This window comes from Panthera uncia, chromosome A2 (genome assembly GCF_023721935.1).
Source record: "Panthera uncia isolate 11264 chromosome A2, Puncia_PCG_1.0, whole genome shotgun sequence".
NCBI lineage: Eukaryota > Metazoa > Chordata > Mammalia > Carnivora > Felidae > Panthera > Panthera uncia.
The window spans coordinates 33,239,921-33,262,308 of record NC_064816.1 but is presented as its reverse complement, the minus strand read 5'-3'; the positions used below and the strand labels follow the sequence as shown (position 1 = coordinate 33,262,308).

At 38.2% G+C, this 22,388-nt stretch overlaps 1 protein-coding gene across 11 annotated transcripts in view; it reads left to right on the top strand.

The window, feature by feature from the left end:
• Positions 1-22,388, top strand: part of SUCLG2 (succinate-CoA ligase GDP-forming subunit beta) — a 326,281-nt gene that overhangs the window by 273,116 nt on the left and 30,777 nt on the right. For 10 of the 11 annotated variants that reach the window (XM_049642688.1, XM_049642692.1, XM_049642687.1 and 7 more), the window contains one exon: positions 455-1,245. The exons of the other annotated variant lie outside the window; for it this stretch is intronic. In XM_049642688.1, the coding sequence (XP_049498645.1) occupies positions 455-570 (116 nt within the window). In that variant the 3' untranslated portion in view covers positions 571-1,245. Of the gene's footprint in view, positions 1-454; positions 1,246-22,388 lie in introns of those variants that run through there. 11 annotated transcript variants of the gene reach the window in all.

The following is a 22,388-nucleotide window of genomic DNA, read 5'->3' as shown; positions in this document are numbered from 1 at the left end:
TTATATAATTTATATTGTATAAGTGTGTGTATAAGTGTACATATATTTATATGTATTCTTATTTATATCTTATATATATACATATATACGTGTATATATACACATATATGTATATATATACACATATATATGTATATATACACGTATATATGTATGTGTATATATACGTGTGTGTGTGTGTGTGTGTGTGTGTGTGTATATATATATATATATATATATATATATATATATATATGTCTTATAATGCCAGACATTTGAGGTGAAAAAAAGGAAAAAAGTAAATTTTTCTGGTGGATACATCTAAATAGCCAAATCTGAATCATAAAAAAGCTGAACCTGAGCTGTAATTGGTGAGACCTGGGTCTCGCACAATTTCAGGTTGTACGAAACTTTCCAGGGCCCCACCTCCAGTTTCATTTCAGTGACTGTCCATACCCCCCTGCCCACCTTCTAGGAACCAATGTCCACGAGGCCCAAAACATCCTCAGTAACAGTGGACTCCCCATTACTTCAGCTGTGGACCTGGAGGATGCCGCCAAGAAGTCTGTGGCCAGCGTGGCTAAGAAGTGACAGCTTCGTCCTGACCCTTGGAGGAAGAAGGCCATTGTCTCATAAAAAGGAATGATTCATCACTATGAAGAAAACGGTCATCCAATTGGGGGGGAAATGGGTGAGGGGATGAGCCATAATCACTCTGTGAAAAATCTTAAATCTGCATTTTCTTGAATAAGATCGCTAGCCCACCTCAATAATCTGATGTCGCTTACAGTCTTCCATGTTCTGTTCTCATACTTTTCGGTCACTGTGAACCTGCTCAGTAAGCATTGCTTGTTGCTGACTTTAGGGGAGCAGTCTGTTTGGCCAAGCAGTGTGTGTATATACAGAATTTGAGATCAGACCAATTCTACGATTTTTAATAATAAAAAATTCACATGCTCTAAAAAGTCAAACAAGATTACATTTAACAGCTTAACTTTCAAAAAGGCACAGCGAAGACATTCAAAACTGTTATACACTGCAACAGCTTTTACAAGTTTCTAATTCCAACGCACTTAGAAAGTCCATGAATGTTCCAAAACACGTTGTTTTACAGTGGAAGATCAACATTAATATCCCACACATGTATTCTACCATTTGCCTTAATAGTGAATATACTGTGTACCTCACACTAAAAATAACGCCAGAAGCCTTATTTGTGATTTTGGAATAGAAGCTTCTATTTCAACGTCAATACCGAAGAATGCTGATTCTTATGGAAATCTCCATAATTAAGTCATTTCAAGAAGAGACAGCACTCAAGATCAAATTATGTTGTGTTGGTATCTTTCCTCCCCTCCTTTTTCCCTCCAGAATCTACCAGCTGGGAAAATGTAATTGAGAGAATCTGGCTTTTTTTTCATAATGCCTGTTTTTGTGGTGGGAAAGGATTTGAATTAGGTCTTTGTTGAAATTTTAGTAAATTCTTATCTGTACACAAATTTAAATAAAATCCTATGTTTTGTAAGCTGTAAGAGCTGTGTATTTCTTGTGTTAGTCAATTTCATCCCTCAATTTTATGTCTTAGATAAGAATCCAAAATTAGAAAATTTGGAGTGTTCCAGGATTATTTCAGTTTCACTCACCTTTATCAACGACCATTTCTGTTAGCAGAATGTGCAATGAAAGAATAAAAATTATAAGCCCAGGTAAGTGTTACAGTGTCTAACAGGTTAAAATGTGACTTCAGTCTGCATAGCACTGAAGGAAATATAGGTGTAAACTCATCCTATTTAATGAGGTTCAGTTGCCAGCATTGAAGGTCTTTCTCTTCATGTATGAATGTTTAGCAGACCAGACTTTTGTTTGTTTGGTCAGTTTACATTGTTCTCATAAATCTCACATATGGACAGCAGTTAAAATGTCATTTTTTTTATAGCTCCATATTTGCCACGGAGAAAAAAAAACATTGAATGGATCAGTCTTACAGTCTTTTTAAATTGTTATGCAATGAATGAAAAATATTACCAATGTCTTTTTAAATGTGGTTTGGCTTTTGATCGCTTAATAACTAGTTAGCAGGTAAAAGAAATAACATATACATTGTCAACTAGACAAAAATCAGCATATTTAAATTTTTTGCCCTTTGTAAAAGCTTATGTTCACATAGCTATATTTACTGTTGTTTCATATGAAGCCAATTTGGAGGAGGAGATAAAGGAATGAAGTCATTCATGTGGTCAGTTTCTAACAGGGTTAATAGTAAGCAAATAGTCCTTTATTTTCAAATAAGTGTTTTTTTCCTTTTTTTTTTTTTTTTTTGTCAGAATTAAGTTCTTTTTTCCCTCTTGGAAGTTCGAAGTTTGAGTTTATGTCATTCACATAATATCTTGGGGCAGACCTCAGCATAGTTTCCATAAATATTTCTGGAATGAATCACTGGTATGTGTGTGTTGACCCAGCTATTGTGACTGATGACACAGGATAGAATTAGGGACAGTTGGTGTTGGTAGTGTATCTAAAATCTTCCATATGTTATCTACACCAGCATTCCCTATATTTCTGACCTTCCAGCATCCCTTTGAAGTCTGTTTCCAGATCTATATATAAGTATGAACAGTAATTTCCTTTAAATCAGATCAGTAATTTTTTTTTTTAGGGAGAGAGAGAGTGTGTGTGAGCAGGGGAGAGGGGTAGAGGAAAAGAGAATCTTAATCAGGCTCCACAGTCAGCACGAAGCCCAATGCAGGGCTCTATCTCACGACCCTGAGATCATGACCTGAGCTGCAATCAAGAGTCAGATGCTCAACTGATTGAGCCACCCACACACACCCCCCCTCCCAGAGCAGTATGTTTTAAGCTATTCTAAGCAAGAATATCCATTAAAGGAGGTGACAGTCCAATCATAGTACTCACTACGCAAGAAGTTTACAGAGTAGTATACACTTTTTACCTGAAATGCTTTGCACATGAGATTTTAAAGATTTTGTTACTCTATTCATCCTTCTCCTGGAACAAACATCAGATTTAGAGGTGATTAAAGTCCTGACCCCTCCCACTTAGCAACATTCACTTTCTTTGAGTTGATTAACCAGTGATATTTGTCCAGTCTCTTGTAATGACAAAAACCCAACTCAGACTTAAGAAAAACAGGGGAGAACTGTTTTGTTCTTTTGATTATAAAAGACAGGGGTTCCAGTTTCACTTAAGCCTGGATCCAGAGATTCAAACCCTCAGAACTTGGACTCTGCATCTCAGACCAGCTTGTGTCCATGTTGCTTTCGTTCCAGGCAGGCCATTTCCACAAACTGGCAGAATGGCTGCTGTTCATGCCTAGAACATGTTCTCAGGTTTAGCATCCCTGAAAGAGAAAGAGAGAAAGAGGAGATGAGAAAGAGAGAATGAAAGGAAGTAGGGGGAGACAGAGAGAGAGAGGAGACAGAGAGAGAAAGCTTGAGGGAGGGAAGAGGAAGGAAGGAGGGGAGCTACTCTCTCTTGGTAATTGTAAGAGACATTCCAGAATTGAGATGACCAACTGTTTTGGCCACGAAACAATCCGTGGGCCAGTCTTCTGGCCAGGAGTTTACAGGACTCTGATGAATCCTGTATGATGAATCCTCTGACGAATCTGGATTAAATACCTACCTTGTTGGCCTAAGGATGATGCCAGCCTGACCCAAACTGCCAGAGCTGGGAGGGAGGAGTAGCTCCATAAGGAAAACTAGAGCTCCAATAAGAAGAGTGTATTCAGGGAAGGAAAAATAACAGAAGACAACCATGCTCATCAACCATAAAGCAATGAGGCTGAACAAATTATTCCGTAAGGATGCTTCCAACTCTAGAATTTCATGATTCTGTTCTAGTAATTTCTTACCATTTCTTTGAATGACATTTTCACCTGTGCATACAAGTTACTAAGTTTTTGTTTATAGATGTTACTTGAGTCATCTAAATATTTGACCTTAATTGATTTGTCTTGAACAGTAACGTCTGTCTAAGAAATAACGACGTTGTGGCAATTAGCTCAGTTTTGCTTTTGTATTTAAGTTGTAATTCAATTTGTAAATTAGTAACATTGCCAGGAAACTTTAAATGGCCTGGTTGGATCTGTGAGTCATTTTTAATTAGTTCTTTTATGAACTAATCCCCCTCAGTTTGTGGTCTGAAAGGGAAAGAAGTCATCCTAAAGAATTATATATTTTTTTATTCAAGATCTTAATAAAAGTGGGAAGAAAAATTTATGTTTTGACATTTCTAAATTAAACATTTAAAAGCCCGTGATCAGGGGTGCCTGGGTGGCTCAGTCGGTTAAGCGTCCGACTTCAGCTCAGGTCACGATTTCACGGTCCGCGAGTTCGAGCCCCGCGTCGGGCTCTGGGCTGATGGCTCAGAGCCTGGAAGCCTGCTTCTGATTCTGTGCCTCCCTCTCTCTCTGCCCCTCCCCCGTTCATGCTCTGTCTCTCTCTGTCTCAAAAATAAATAAACGTTAAAAAAAAAATTAAAAAAAAAAAAAAAGAAAAGCCCGTGATCATTTGCAGGATGCAACCTATGTTCGAAAAATTAAAATAAATGGAAAACAGATAATAGTGGTTAAAAAAAAAAACGTTGGGAAGAACAAGGAAGGGTATGTGAGAAGATAGTCTTCTATGGATATGTTCTTCAAGTAGATGTTCTTAAATATCCTTCTAGATCTGGAGTTGGCAAATTAAGATCTAAGCAGCTATTTGAGTGACTAGAGTTTTATTGGCACACAGCTCTGCCTTTTTATGCTTCTGTCGTCAGTGGTTCATGTCATGCTGCAGCAACAGAGGTTAGCTAGTTGTGACAGAGATTTTACGACCATAAAATATTTATTATTTGCTCTTTTATGGAAAAAATAAACAGATAAAGTCTATTTAGCTAGATAAATTAAAAAATATAATATTTCTCCAAAACTGACAGCAACAGATTATGGTTTCCAAACTGGGGAAAGGCAGACTTAGACATTAAAGTGAAACCAATGAGTAAGTAGGAAATAGGATCTCTGATCTTTCCATTTTAAATCTGGGGAGAAGTTAGTAGTCTACGAAAGGCCGTTTGCCATTGAAAACTTACTCAGTTATGCTAATTTGTGTCTTTTCATCGCCACAAAAATTGCCTGCAGGTAGCTTGGTGTGCTATTGAACATATGCTGTTCTTGACTACATAGGGGTGTGTTGGAATATCAAATCATGGCTATGAATATTGAGCTCACAAAGAGCTGTAGCTATTGAGTCATCTTCAAAGTGGTCCTTGTTAGACATTGTTGCACATAATTTAATCTTGGGGCCCTGGAAAGATGATAAGAAAGTAAGAAAAAAGTCATTTCAGTGCACCTGCCGCCCACAACGTTGCTGCAGAGGCATTATTCCTTTTTACCATTGAGGAGTTAGTAACATAATGAGATAAAAGTTGTTCTGGTCATGTTACATAGTTAGTGGCAAAAATTTAGACTTCTGGACTTCTGATAATCCTATCACTTCTGTGGCATCCCTGCCCAAAAGAACTTTCTTCACTGAGGGCAGTGATAAGTATTGACTCTATCCGATATGTAGCTGCTAGCCACAGGTGACTTTTGACCACTGTGAACTGAATTTTAAAGTCTGCTTAATTTCAGTTAATTCATGGCCACTTGTTGCTGGTGGCTACCATATTGAACAGCATAGGTCTGTAGTCTAAATCTGATGGGTTTTGGGATGCATCACTTTGACGTCAGAAGACTTCACATTGATTTACTGCTTACTGTCTGCTAGGAACTTTACCTGTGTTGCCTTCATTAATCCCGTTAGCAATTCTGTGAGTCTTTCATTCTTATTTTATGGATGAGAACCTTGTATCTCAGGGAAGGTAAGAACATGACCAAGAACACACAACTGGCATTTGGCTGGTCAGGATTGAAATTCTGATCTTTTGCATCCAAAGCCACTGCTCTTGATTTTAAACCCCAACTCCGTATAGTTGTGCTGCTTGTAGTCATAGAAAATTTGAAAGAATGTTTGAGGCTAAGACATTTAGGAACCTGGGTTCTTGAATCTGTTTCCTTTTAAGTGTACCCCATACCTTGGGAAACACAAGTTAAAAGCCCAAAGATAATCTTATGCAATTGGACAAATAGCATGGACTGCAATGGGAATGGCACCTTCCTGGATTTGCACAGTGCATAAGGCAAGGGCCCTTTTCCAAAGTCCTAATTCCAAGTGCCTTCTCATAAATCCATTGCCTTTCCCAATATACAAAACCATGATCACCCTATAAGACAAAAGGCGGGGAGGTGAAGGCTGGAGACAGCATTATCACAGCAGTAGGAGAAAGTGTAGCTAGCAACATCACCTTTCTTCTGGAGTATGTTCGGTCCAAAAATGTTGTCTCAGATTTTGACATTTGAAAGAGGCCAGTTGAGATTCTTAGGCACCTTATGCCGAACTTAACAAATCCAAAGTTGATTAGATTTCATATGCCAACTATGGGAAAATATGCTTTTTTTCCCCTTGTTCTTCCTTTGTGTGTAAAGAGGCAGTATATAGAGACATGATTTTTAACTGGGAGCTTGTTTATCTAACTTTATTTTCTAGCTAGCAGATAAAGAAATGAAAGTCATTAATGTAGCAGTCACAGAGATATCTGCTCTGAGGTCAGACAAAGCCTGGTGAGACAAACTGGAAGATTTGAAGATTTTTTTTTAAGTTTATTTATTTATTTTGAGAGAGAGCACGCCATGCTCATGCTCGGAGAGGGGCAGAGAGAGAGAGAGAGAGAGAGAGAGAGAGAGAGAATCCCAGGCAGACTTGTGCTGTCAGCACAAAGCCTGACTCGGGGCTTGAACTCCTGACCATGAGATCATGACCTGAGCCAAAGTCAAGAGTCAGATCCTCAACCAACTGAGCCACCCAGACACACTGATTTGGAGATTTTTATTTGGAGTTTGTTTCGAATTCTCCTTTAATATTGAATATTTGTGTGCTCTAAATCCTTATAATTATTTGTCCATTTTTAAAAGACCTTGTATTTTTAAAAGCATACACTACAAACAAAGACTAAACTGCACTTCATTAAAGTTTTTAAAAATTTGCAGAAAACTTTTTCAGAGAGTAGAAGCAATCCAGATATCTACCAACTGATGAACAGATAAATAAAATGGGGTGTATTTATGTGAGGGAATATTATTCATCCATTAAAAGGGATGAAGCACAGAAATGGTATGGTATGGATGAACCTGAAAACATTACTAAATGAAAGAATTCTGTCACAAAGGCCACATATTGTATGATTTTATTTATAGGAAATCTCTGGAATAGATAAATCTATAGACACAGCATGTAGATTGGTAGTTTCCAGTACGGGAGGGGAGAGGAGAATGAGGAGTGCCTGGTAAGTGGTACCAGGTTCGCTTTTAGGGTGAATTTAGATGGTGGAGATAGTGCAAACCTCTTTGAATATACTAAAACCCACCGAACTGTATACTTTTGAAGGGTGAGTTTTATAGCATATGACCTGTCTCAAAACATTTTAGATAAATGGATAGGTGGAAGACCTTGAATTAGAATTTCACGTGTTATAAAATTATTGGTTGGGTTTTATTTCCAGCTCTTGGTTTATATTATCTCATGAATATAGTCAGGTGACCCTACCAGTTGGTGCTCATTTTTGTATGTGTTCATGGAAAGAACAGTAGTCACCTTGCTTTCTAGATTTCAATGAGAAATAGATTACTTTTTGAAAAATATCTGAACCTCTGTGTATAAACAATAAAGTCATTGTTACCCACCTTAAACACTATGTCATGGAATGCTGAGGTTTATTTTTCTTTTTTAAATGACCCCTAGTTTTACATATTTGGTTTTAAAGTTTGCCTTTCAAAGATGCCCTTTGTGGGACTTTTTACACATGTATTAAATAAGAACTCTTTTAACTTTCTGTTGTTTAGAATATTACACAGTTTACGGGCATCTGGGTAGCTCAGATGACTATGCATCCAACTCTTGATTTTGGCTCAGGTCATGATCCGAGGGTCATGGGATCAAGCCCTGCATTGAGCTCTGTGCTGATCATGGAGCCTGTTTATGATCCTCTCTCTCTTTATCCTTCTGCCCCTCTCCCCTGTTCTCTCTCTCTCAAATTATATGTGTGTGTGTGTGTGTGTGTGTGTGTGTATAGATATATATGTGATTAGAATGTTACATGCTTTGTGTAAACACATTGATATTTGTAAGCTCTCAGAATATTGCATGTGGGTTTTAAAAATATTTTTTAAATGTTTGAATGCATTGAAATGCATTAAACTGTATTTTTCCATAGTTTTATTTTTAATTTTTACAAAAACCCAGTTGTGTTAACAATAAGCATTTTAGTAAGCAAGATTGGCAAAAATATAATGAAATGGATATTTCTCTTTAGTTTGGCAACTGCTGTGTAATCAGGAAAAACTTGCTAGAGGGCAGTTTTTTGGTGCAGATTAACAGACTGAAAAAGTTCATAGTTGCATGTCTTCAGGATTTGGAAATGGCTGCTGAATGGCTCCCAGTGACACAGAGACAACACCTGGGCTGAGCTGTCTGAAGCAAAAGTGGGAAGCTCCATTCCAAAAGCAGAAATGATCTCAGGCCAGAGGGTTTCTCTCCTCACCACCATTGTGAATGGGGACAGCATACAGTCCCAATTAGCTCCAGGTAGCCCTGTTCTGGGATGTGTAACACAGCCACAGAGGAGAGAGCGTGGTTTAGTTCTTCTGAGACGGCAGATAGATTGAGTTTCTGTGCACCTCCCCACCAGCATTCCCACTGCTGGCACACAGACTCAGCAAACGAGTTGGAATGTCACTTCCCAGCCCTCAGAGTGGTGGAAAACTGCTCTCTGATTAGGTGGGCAAAGAACCAAAGAGAATTTGCACGTACAACTTCAGAACAAAGCGTAGAAACATGGAACGATTGGTGTCAATCATGAACAAGAAAAAATGAAAGAGCATGGTGTCTTTACCATGTAGTAAAGGAGAGAGAGAGGAGCACCACACATAGCATACAAATGATCTTTTTTGGAAAAGCAACTATTCAAAAAGTAGGAAAAAAAATTCCCTGGAAGACCTTCATATGGTGGCACAGCCTAGAAATTCTCTGCTTCTTTCGTTCCTGAAATGCAGCTAGATCAGCACCAAACCATTCTGCACACCTAGAAAATTTGATCTGAGGACTAACAACAATCTGCGTAACTTCAGCCACAGAACTCAGCAGGTACAAGGCTTGGAGATGTGAACTGGGGGAGAGAGAAGCTGTGGAGAGTGGGGAGCTTTTTGTTTGCGGAGAGAGAGGATGGAGATGGGGGAGAGTACGAGAAAAGCACTTCCCACCAAAAGCATCTGGAGAGAAAGAGTGGAAACACCCGCAGAAACTGAACTAGAAGGGGAGAAAGGAGAAGGTTTTGTTGCCATTAGGACTCTATAAGCAGGGGCACAGAGTAAGAAACTCCACAGTTCGATAGCTGGCAGTGCTGTGGTGGAAAGAGCGAATCCCTAGGAGCAGACAGAGAGGTCCAAGGGGTCCTTGGGCCACATGGGGAGAGGAGTTTCCCCTGCTGGGAGGACATTTGGTAGAGGCCATGCAGCCTCCCCAAAGGCAAAGGTCTCAGCGGACCCCAGATTACAGCCACGTTTGCTGGTGTTAGAACAAAGAAGGTAGGTTTATGGAAAAGCCTGCTGCCAGATGGGTGTTGTGATTTAATATAATCCCTGAACCACTGCTGCTACACGATAGCACGAAATTTTTCTGGGGTGGGCTGGCACCTGACTGCAGTCTTTGGGCCTCTCCAGAGACCTGGTCGTGTAACATTACCAGGGGCAGGCGGGCACCTGGCCATTGCTTGGCGAGACCTTCCCCCAGAGGGTCGGAGTGAGTTCAAGCTGCAGAGCCCTCAAGTGAGGGGATTGGCAACACAACCCCATCTGAGATAAAATTTGGGAGGGAGGTGCCAGTTGGCAGGCTGATGGCTTGGTGGTAGACAGTGTAGAAGTGGGACACAAAGGACTCAAGTAAATAAAATCAAGAATGAAAGAGGAGAGATCACAACCAACCCTGCAGAAACACAAACAACAATACGAACAATAATAAAAGAATATTATAAGCAATTATATGCCAATGAATTGGGAAATCTGGAAGAAATGGACAGATTCCTAGAAACATAAAAACTACCAAAACTGAAACAGGAAGATAGATAATTTGAACAGACCATAACCAGTAAAGGAATTGAATTAGGAAATAAAAACCTCCCCAAAACCATGGTTTTCCAGGGGAATTTTACCACATCTTTAAGAGGAGTTAACGCCTGCCTATTCTTTTGAAGCTTTTCCAAAAAAGAGAAATGGAAGGAAAAGTTCCAAATTCGTTCTATGAAGCCAGCATTACCTTGATTCCAAAACCAAAGACCCCACTAAAAAGACGAACTACAGACCAAATTCCCTTATGAACATGGATGCAAAAATTATTAACAAGATAACAAGCCAACCAGATTCAACAACACATGAAAAGAATTATTCACCATGATCAAGTGGGATTTATACCTGGGATGCACAGCTGGTTCAATATCTGCGAATCAATCAATGTGATACATCATTTTAATAAAAGAAAGGACAAAAACCACATGATCCTCCCAATAGATGCAGAGAAAGCATTCGACAAAATACAGCACACTTTCTTGATTAAAAACCCTCAATAAGGTAGGGATAGAAGGATCATACCTCACGATCATAAAAACCATATACAAGAGACCCACCGCTAATATCACCCTCAATGGGGAAAAACTGAGAGCTTTCCCCCTAAGGTCAGGAGCACAACAGGGATGTCCACTCTCGCTGCTGGTTTTCAACATAGTGTTGGAAGTCCTAGTCTCAGAAATCAGGCAACACAAAGGAATAAAAGGCATCCAGATTGGCAAGGGGGTAGTCAAACTTTCATTCTTCTCAGACAACATGATACTCTTTGTAGAAAACCCAAAAGATTTCCACCAAAAAACTTCTAGAACTGATCCAGGAATTCAGCAAAGTCTTAGGATATAAAAATCAATGCACAGAAATCAGTTGCATTTTTATACACCAATAATGAAGCAACAGAAAGAGAAATCAAGGAATCTATCCCATTTACGATTGCACCAAAACCCATAAAATACCTAGGAATAAACCTAGCCAAAGAGGTGAAAAATCTATACACTGAAAACCATAGAAAGCTTATGAAAGAGATTGAAGAAGGCACAAAAAAATGAAAAAATATTCCATACTCATGGATTGGAAGAAAAATATTGTTAAAATGTTGATACTACCCAAAGCAATCTACATATTTAATACAATCCCTATCAAAATAACACCAACATTGTTCACAGAGCTAGAACAAACAATCCTAAAATTTGTGTGGAACCAGAAGAGACCCCGAATAGCCAAAGCAATCCTGAAGAAGAAAGCCAAAGCTGGAGGCATCACAATCCTGGACTTCAAGTTATATTACAAAGCTGTAATCATCAAGACAGTATGGTACTGGCACAAAAACAGACACTTAGATCAATGGAACAGAATAGAGAATGTAGAAATGGACCCCACAAACATATGGCCAACTAATCTCTGACAAAGCAGGAAAGAACATCCAGTGGAATAAAGACAGTGTCTTCAGCAAGTGGTGCTGGGAAAACTGGACAGCAACATGCAGAAGAATGAACCTGGACCACTTTCTTACACCATACACAAAAATAGACTCAAAATGGATAAAAGACCTAAATGTAAGACAGGAAGCCATCAAAATCCTAGAGGAGAAAGCAGGCAAAAACCTCTGTGACCTTGGCCGCAGCAACTTCTTACTCAACACGTCTCCAGAGGCAAGGGAAACAAAAGCAAAAATGAACTGTTGGGACCTCATCAGGATAAAAACTTCTGCACAGCAAAGGAAACAATCAGCAAAACTAAAAGGCAATCAGCAGAATGGGAGAAGATATTTGCAAATGACATATCACAGAAAGGGTTAGTATTCAAAATCTGTAAGAACTTACCAAACTCAACACCTAAAAAACAAATAAGCCAGTGAAGAAATGGGCAAAAGATATGAAGAGACACTTTTCAAAAGACAGATGGCTAATAGATACATGAAAAAATGCTCAACGTCACTCATCATCAGGGAAGTACAAACCACAATGAAATACCACCTCACACCGGTTGGAATGATTAACACCTCAGGCAACAGCATATGTTGGTGAGGATGCAGAGAAACAGGAACCCTTTTGTACAAATGGTGGGAATGCAAACTGGTGCAGCCACTCTGGAAAACAGTATGGAGATTCCTCAAAAAATTAAAAATAGAACTACCCTATGAACCAGCAATTGCACTACTAGGTATCTATCCAAAGAATACAGGTGTGCTGTTTCAAAGAGGCCCATGCACCCCAATGTTTATAGTCACACTATCAACAGCCAAAGTATGGAAAAAGCCCAAGTGTCCATCAACAGATGAATGGATAAAGATGTGAGATATATATATATATATATATATATATATATATACACACACACACACACACACACACACACACACACACACATATACATACATACACACAATGGAGTATTACTGGGCAGTCAAAAAGAATGGAGTTTTGCTATTTGCAACTATGTGGGTGGAACTAGAGGGTATTATGCTAAGCAAAATTAGAGAAAGACAAATATCCTATGACTTCACTCATGTGTAATTTTAAGATACAAAACAGATGAACATAAGGGAAGAGAAGCAAAAATAATATAAAAACAGGGAGGGGGGAAACATAAGAGACTCTTAAATATAGAAAACAAACAGAGTCGCTGAAGGTGTTGTCGGTGGTGGGGGGATAGACTAAATGGGCCAGGGGCATTGAGGAAGACACTTGTTGGGATGAGCACTGGGTGTTATATGTAGGGGATGAGTCACTGGATTCTACTCCTGAAGTCATTATTGCACTATATGCTAACTAACTTGGATGTAAATTTAAAAATAGAAATAATTTTAAAAAAAGAAAATTCTCAACTTCAGGATAAAAACGAGAATCCTTCAGGTTTCCTGAGAGCACATGCAACCAAGAAAGCAAAAAAGAAAGCATTCTGGACTTCTGTTTCTCTCCAGCCTCTTTTAATATCAGTAGACAATGAAACGCAAAATTCTTTAAAATTCTTAGGAAAAGAAAGTGTTACCCAAGAATATCTTAACCAACAAAATGAGCACTTTTATCATATTATTGTCTGTGAGAGAGAAAGACTGGGAATAACTTCAGTATCGGAAAGTAGTGAATTGAACAAATAAACTGTATTCTATCTAAGCAATGGAATGCTATGTAGCCATTCAGAATGATGAAGAAGCCTTATTTGTGAAACAGCATACATATTATATGCTGCAGAGGGGCAGTAACAAAACAATATATATGATCATTTTTAAAAAATTGTCCATTATCCTTGTGTTTGTATATGTAGAAATAGAAAATTGATCGTAAAGGTATAAACTAAGTTTGCTAGAAAAATAGGTGCCTTGTTTTCTTTTCATTTAACTTAATGGTTCTCAGCCGGGGGCAGTTTTGATCTCCCCGGAACATCTGGCAATATCTGAAGACATTTTTGTCTGTTGCCACTAGAAGAATGCCAGTCACTTCTAATAACACTGAGGATGCTGCAAAGCCTCCTCACATACATACAGCCCTCCACAACAAAAAGAGTATTCAGCCCGAAATCAGTAATGCTGAGATTGAGAAATACCGGTTTCATTGTATTTATGAATTTACTATCGTAAGTGTGGGTTACTGGTATAATAAACATGAAGTTACCATAGAAAAGTACTATATAATGTGGAACTGGAGAAGAGTTTGCTTAGTAGATGAATGTATTCAACTCAAAAGGATATAAATTAATTTTTTCAGTCTCTTGTTAGGGATCTTGGATTAATTTGCAGTGCAAATCATCTGTAAGAGTGCAAACTTGTGTAAGTTATACTGTTCTTTTAAATAACATTCTCATCGGGGAGAATATATATTAAATTTTGAAAGAAAGGAAAATATGGTCAGTACAGACCTTGAGTAAGTGTTGGTTTCTAAAATGGCCTATTTAAATAACATTTAAAAATCTCTTCAGTCACTTTTCATTGTAGTTCTCAGAATAAATGCTAATTTTAGTCTTTGGCCTGGGATTGGAATAATTACTGATTCTCAACAAGCCCAGATTTCATGGATATGCCCCCCACTTTTGCAATATTTTAAATTATTTTTTGCTATAATATGAGTTGTGATGTATTAATGGTTTCATGTTGTTTGAAGTCCCTTGCATCTTTGAAGTGTGGTATCTAAAATTCTAATATTTGAAATTGTGCCACAGAGTGTCCCAGTGATGAGTGTCAAAACAGTATATGGATCTATGTTGAGGCATTTAGTTGGGGGTAAAACTTGCTGTTTATGAAGAAGTGTAGTATAGGGACCAGCCAGAACCTCAGAAACATAACTGGATAAAGGGAACATGGCGTAGCTTTGCCTCCTCCGTATACAAAAAAAGCACGTTCTCGGTTGTCAGCCCTTCTTGCCAAACTGCCACAGAGTCCTGGACAGGACCCAGTACTACTCGACGTCATCACCACTGGTGCTCATGTCGTAAATATGGCTGGTGGGTTTCAGGTTCTTCTGAGTATGCTAATCCTGTATCTAAAATCCTAGTACTTGAAAGTGTGCCATGAACACCAGACCTCTTCAGGATCACTCTCCCAGCAGACGCCATTTTAAAGTAGAGCTTGAAAAATGTAGCTAATTAAGTTTAATTCAAACAAATGTTTGTCTAACATCTGTTCCTCACTGGCAAGATGGCAGCTGCTGGGAGAAAACAGATTAGATAAGGACGGACCCTCTACTGAAGGAGTGGATAATCCAGATGTCCTTAGAACCACTCACTGGAACTTGACAGGATTTTTAGCCATGATGGAAAATGAAACCCTAGAGAAACCTGACAAGAATTTCCCAGAGATGATAATCATACCATGTGTTCTTGTAATGTTTATGTCGGTGTGAGGGGTTTTTACATCTTAGGGGCAGATTTTATGTACTGAAAAGATTTTTTAAAGATTTAAATTGGTATGAAAGTTAATAACTGAGTTATAAATTTTAAAGCCTACTAACTAAAGTTATCGATCTTCTTGTTCTATTTCTAAATCTATCCAATTTAATCTATCCAGTCCCCTTTTAATGGGCCCTTGGTTCGTGCTTCAGTCTGTTTCTAAACTTAGATTCTTTTAAACATGCAAACTGTGCAAATTTAATATATTCTATTTCATTTTTGAGTGTTCCCAATTTTACAACAGGCCATCCGAACTACTTAAAGCAATTCCCTTAATCTAATAAAGTTAAAAATAGTCATTCTTAAATTATCTTAAATGTGCTCATATTGTTTGTATACTTAGTAAGATTTCAGTGTAAAATCTTGTGTGTTTTTCAAGTGTTCACTCACACATCTTAGATTGGAAACGTGATGCTGACCTGTTAATCTAAACATCTCTTACACCTGATGAGTACACAAAACACCACATTCTATATATACAAAAGTATTGAACACTTGAATGTCTTAAACATTTCTCTGCTTACCTCTGAGCCTTTGTGTGTTAGCTGCAGTTAAAATAGCACGTCACTGGGGCCTGGACACAGGAGGGTGAGACACTTCCTTACAGCCTGGTGAAGGTGGAGTTCATTGTAGGCTCCGTGCTCAGCCTTTGCTACCTTGACTAGGAGTGGGTTACAGGTTATTTGTGTGGTGTTTGGCTGAAGTCAGGAAGTGGCATTCTTGACTGTTTTCTGTCTTGGTAGGCTGCTCTTTTTCTTGTCCTTTGTCTAGGGAGAACTGCTTCTGGTGGGACTTTTCCTCGCCTGTACCCATTGGCATTTCCAGGTTACCAACTTCTCCAGCTCCAAGTTTAAAATATGGGGGGCAAAAAACCTCCAGGAAAGTCACCTTTATGTTCTTTGCTTCCTGAGAACCTTTTTGTTCTTTGTTTCCTGAGATCTCTAAGTGATCTCCTTTTCGTCACCTGTAAGGCTCATCTTATGTTTGTCTAATACATAATGTGCAAGATTTATATTTCTTATTGGGAGAAAAAGAGGAAGGCACATCTCCATTTTCTTCACAAGTAGAAGACCCCCTTCTTAGACATTTGAACTGAGTTCATTTAGGGGAAGAAAAAGTGTCATTGTTCTCTATGATTTTTTGCTGAGTTATCATTTGGGTTTTTTTACTAAATTTTTTTTTTTAATGTTTATTTTTGAGAGAGACAGAGGCCGAATGCGAGTGGGTTAGGGGCAGAGAGAGAGGGAAACACAGAATCCGAAGCAGGCTCCAGGCTCCCAGCTGTCAACCCAGAGCCTGATGCGGGGCTTGAACTCACGAGCTGTGAGATCATGACCTGAGCCGAAGTCGGACGCTCAACCGACTGAGCCACCCAGGCGCCCCATTTGGGTTTTTTTAAACCATTAAAATAAATTTCAGTCATGCTTTGTGTTAAAAATTATTTGAGATTAAAAAAAAAAGTGTAAAAAAATTAAAATCTTTCGTAACTCTCCTGCTAATGTTTTACACCTTGGTATGCTTCCTTTCATTAATTTTTCAATGCCTAGGGAGGTAGACAGATTTGTTTTACTGTTTAGGATTTTACCATGTGTAGCTTTGTGTCATTTTTCTTTTAACATTATATTATGAGCATTTCTGTAGCCACCATCACCTCTTTAATTATCTTCTGAAAGTAGCAAACCACCTATAGAAGTGAGACAAAACTCCTGTTTGTTAAATATAGAGCATGCTCTCTACCTGGATAGTTCTGTTGAGAAATGTGTTATTATATAGTGATACAGTAAAGGGAATATACATTTCCAGGAAGGAATAAAGCATTATATATGCTAATACATTTATTTACTCAATAAAATCTTATATTTGAATTTTTTTAATGTTTATTCATTTTTGAGAGAGAGAGACAGAGTATGAGCAGGGAAGAGGCAGAGAGAGGAGACACAGAATACGAAGCAGGCTCCAGGCTGTGACCTGTCAGCACAGAGCCCGATGTGGGACTCGAAGCCACAAAGTGTGAGATCATGATGTGAGCTGAAGTCGGATGCTTAACCAACTGAGCCCCCCAGGCGCCCCAGAAAATCTTATATTTGAAGGAGTTAGTGTTAATGACCATGGAGGCTCTAATGAACCCTGACATTAATTAGACATCTGTGAATTTCTGGACCCTTTGAGAAAAGTGAGCTCTTAACTTGCCTCTATACAAAGATTTATCCCAGTGGATAATATTTCAGGGTTCTAACTTTGCTTTCCTTCTTGGATGGGCAAGAAATGTTCAGTTTGAACTCCTGTCTTTGGTTGGGTTTGATTGGAAACAGAACCTGACACAAAGATTCTTTTGCAAGTGATTTATTGAGGTCAGGCTCTCCAGAGAAGGATAAGGGCACTGAGAGGAATGGCATAGTGTAAAGGAAGGGACTAGACAAAGATGTGATGTCAAGGGAAGCCTAGCTTAGCATGGTCTCATAGGAGCTGCACCACAGAGGTTGTCTCACCCAGAAGGGAGCAGGCCAGACTATTCAGTACCTGTGTTGGTCAGTCACTGCTTATTGGTTTCCCCTGGGGCTGGTTTGGGTAATCTCTAAGGTATCTCTGAATGAAACGACTCCTGTCACTCAAGGCCATTCCTCTGGAGAAGGATACAGACGTTAATTGTTAACTGTCACCACCCACAGAAGGTGAGGATAGGTGCATCTTCTACAACTCCTTTCTTTATTCCATAAAAACTAGTGCAAGTCACAGTATTTGACATTGTCCACTGCATTAGGGCACACTGGAGCACCAAGAGTTGTGTCCTCTAACCTCCTGGACTCTGCAGTCTAGTGTAGATGACAGACAATATCACAAAAATTCGTGTGTAATGATAAGCAGAAGACCTATCAGTAAAAAGTGCTCCATAATAAAGTAACATGAATATATTATAAAGAAACTTCACTTACCCTGCGGTGCAAGGAAAAGCTTTTGAGCCAAGAACTGATGAATAAATATACTCAACTAAGAAACTGACCAAGGTAAAGGACTAGGGAGAGAAACACAGGAGATAATTCCGGGTAGAGAGGGAACAGTGTTTGCAAGGACCCTATATGCGTGCACATTCTCTTTAATAGATATGTCTAATGTTGCTGAAGTTCAGAGAGAAGGAAGAAGCATTGCTGACTATACCCAGTCAGTTGCCACAAGAATTCTGTATAACAAATCGTCTCAAAACTCCGTGGCTTAATAATAGGCCTATATTTTTCTCCTGAGTCGAGTCAGTGATTTAGATTATACTCTTGCTGGTGTGGCTCATTCGCGTGTCTGGGAGCAAGCTGGCTGATGGGTGATCTAGGTTGACTTTGGCTGGGACACCTGGGCAGTTTGACTCTGTTCCATATGTCTCATCCTTCAGCGCCCTTGCTGGGACGTGTCCTCCTTACAGTCACAGAAAAGCAAGAGCAAAACCAAAAATATGCAAGCACTTATTAGGTATCTGTTTGCATCACAACTGCTAACACCCCATTTGCCAAAGCAAGTCACATGACCCAAGTCAAACTCTATCAATACAGTAAATACACTCCAGTTTTGATGGGAGTTGCTTCAAACCCCGTGAACAAAAGGCATAGATCCAGGAAAGCACAAAGAATTGGGTCATTAATGGAATCAAACCAGTAATAGAGAAGCAGGCAGTGGCCAGACCGTGTTGGACCTTACAATCTGTATCAGAGTTGCTGTAGCCCACACGATGGCCCATTTGCAAATCTGTGGCAGAAATCTGACCTCTTTATCTCCTCAGTTCTGCCTTAGGAATTAACCCGTGTCATCAATTGCATCATTTTCCTTTTTCACCTATAAGCTGCAATTGTATTTACTCCACATAACCCCTATCCTAAGACATCTGTCTGTGCCTTGTTCATGATTCATGGTTTCTTTTTCCTTTCCTGTACCTCTTGATTTGGAATTTAATGTACATTTTGCATTCCTGTCGGAAGCTCAAAGTGATTTATACTCCGTGCATTAACTAAGTTGTCAACCACTCCTTTGAGATAGTTGTGTATCACAATAGATGTTAGAGAGCTCTATAATAGAAAAGCATAATTACCATTTATAGATGCAGCCCAGAGAGGTACCAAGAGGTTCTTGAGTGATATTTTCCCCCCAGTATCTCATAAGTCTATGACTGAACAATTGGACTCGAGAGCCCTGTCTTCCAGTCTAGGCTATATTATAGTCACTCTATTCTATTTTTTAAAGAAAATCTTGTATGTAGTTTCTATTTCTGTCTGGAGATAAGAAAGTTCATCTGTTTCATGCTGCCTTATCTAAATGTCCGCAATCTGAGGGGGGACCATGGAGTTATTTTCCTAGCAAATAAGGGAGAGGCAGGAATAAAAAAAGTATGTTCTTCTTAGCATACTCCATCGGCAAGAGAAGAACCAGCAATACATTATATTCCATCAATGAGTGGGAGTAAATCCCATAATCTTGCATGTCTAAATATATTGCAAGAAAAAAGTCATGAGTCTATGACTCTAATTTCAAGTACTGTTATGAAAAACAAGGAAGTTGTATGTACTTAGAGCAAGAAACGGAAAACTCACATGAGACTGTAATTGCTTTCCAAGAGCATGTCACTGACCGAAATCTGAGTAAGTGTGCTATTGGACATCTTTTTATGTTAAAGGTTAATTTTTCTAGGAAAACTTTGCTAAAATTGCTTTCATAAATTAATGACTGTTGTCAAAAATTTTTTTGACACTGAAGTTCAGCCTCCTGCTAAAGTAACTGAAAAATTGAAGAGCATGGATTATACCTTTCCAATCTCCCAAGAATATTTTAGGATTGCATTTAGGTAGGAACATTGTGGAACACATGTACTTCTTTGGTTGAGGCATTTGAAGAACCATGGGAAAGAAGAGAAAGTGTAGTCAAGGACTATGATCAGATTTTCCAAGAGCGTTGGCTTCTTAATAAGATGGAGAATGGGCCATTGGGCCTTTCTCTTTAGACATCTTATGTGACATCCCTCGTAAACCCTGCTTATTGTTTGGACTTTGATGAGAAGGAGGCAGAGAGTTAAGGTTCTAGAGCCGTCATCCTGTGGTGGCTTCTCTCCATGCCTGACTCCAAGAGTGCAATTCCTATTGAAGAAAGAAGGTTCTTCAGGTTATTCCATTCTGTTTGGGAAGCAAAGTTGTGGTTTTTGCATTAAATTCCCATTGTGAAAATAAAAAAGAAACTGCTTTCAGAATGCTATGTCCATCACAATTTTTTTTTTTTGGCTCCAACTCATAAAATACTGTTATAAGCTGATTAAACAATAAGTAATGTACTTATTTCACATAACTAGAATCTGAAGTTAATTCTAGGGTTGGTTTCTTTGGGGGCTCAGCAATTTTCTTGTGACCTCCTCTGATTCCCTTGGTTTTGTCCTCGTGTTCCAATATAGCTGCCACAGCACCGAGCATCACTTCTTCAGAGTATAGCACCCAAAGACAGAAAAGGGAAGTTTCTTGTTTTGTGATAAGTCCTGGGTTGGGGGTGGCGGTGGGGGAACTTTCCGGGAAGTATTATAGCACAATTACCCCTTTTCTCATCCTTTTCACAAGGAATTGTCTTAGGTCTATGCCTACCTAAATCACTAGCAAAGGGAATAGAATTATATTACTCCCAGATTAACAAAATTTTAATATCTGTAATATGTCTCCTTTTTGGTATTCTTAGTCTTTATTTATGCATTCTCTTGTTTTGTTTTGTTTTTTTTATTAGCCTTTCTAGAGATTTTTAGTTTTTCCAAGAATCAGTATTTGGTTTTTTAATCCTTCCTACTGTATTTTTGTTTTCTATTTTGTTCATTTCTTGATAACATTTATTATGCTTTTTCTTCTGAAATTTAGGGGTTTTCTAAAATATTTTTGTAGATCTTCAGTGTAAATACTTAATTCATTTATATTTAGCGTTTTTGATATGCGTATATGGATTTAAACTTATCTCTAAGTATTTTTATTTTAAGTTTTTATTTAAATTCCAGTTAGTCAACATACAGTGTAATATTAGTTTCAAGTGTACAATTCAATGATTCCACACTCGCATACAATACCCAGTGCCCATCCCAAGTGCCCTCATCACCTATTTCATGTGTCCCTCCCCTCACCTCCCCTCTGGTAACTATCAGTTTGTTCTCTGTAGTTAAGTATTTTTAAAATCTATTTTCCATTAGTTTATGTTGCCTTTTCACTGGTTTTCTGTTCCAAATATTTGATAATTCCCTCACTGTGGTTTTCCTTTTGGCTCACGAGTTACATAAGAGTGAATTTTTTTTAATGTTCTAAATATGTGGTCTTTTAGCTATCTTTTGATTCTTGATTTCTGGTTTAATTACTATCAGAGAACATAGTCTGTGTGCTAGTGAAGCCTTGAATTCTGTTGATATTTTTATGACATAGTCAATTATTATAAATGGCACATTTGTATTTGAAAAGAATATAGTGGTAGAGGATTCAATATATTGCTATTAAATAATAATTTTGTTTTCAGATCTTCTCTATCCTTAATTTCTTTTAGCTTGATCTACCCATTTTTAACAAAGCTATGTTAAAACTTTTCAGTTTAAATTTGTCTTTATTTTGGGGGTAGTGTTGTTAGATATGTGTAAATTCATGATTACTATATCTTTGGGGGAGTTACTCTTTGTATAATCATTGATATTACTCTTCTTTATTTCCAGTAATGCTTTGTTTTTGGACTTAGGTTCTGTTTTGCCTGATGTTAAATTATAGCCCCAGCTTTGGGGGGATTACATTTTACTGACATATGTTTTTCATTTCCTTACTTTTCAATTTTCCATGTTTTATTTTAGTTTGGCCATTACATAAAAACATACAGCTGGATTGTTTGGGTTTTTTTTTCTCATTTTGAAAATTTAATTTCTTTATATTTATTATGGTAATTGGTTTATTTGTATTTCTTTCTACAATATTATTTTATATCTTCTGTTTACCATGTTTAAAATTTCTTTTTTTTTATTTCTCCTTTTCAGCTGATAAAGTTTGTTACGTATTTATTTATTTTTCTCCCTTTTGCTTTACTGAGGGCTGACGCTGTAATAGGATGAGACTTGTGGGAACGTTGGAAGGGTGAGTGAATGTTGCATTTGGGAAGGTTGTAAATTGTTATGAATCAGAGAGCAAAATATGACAGGCAGAATTCTAAGATGGCCCCTAAGATTTTCACCTTCCAGTGTACCTACCCTGTATAATCTTCTCCCTTTGAGTATGGGCATGACTGGTGAGTCTGATGGAACAAATTCTGGTGATTAAATTACATTATATGGCAAAGGTGAAGG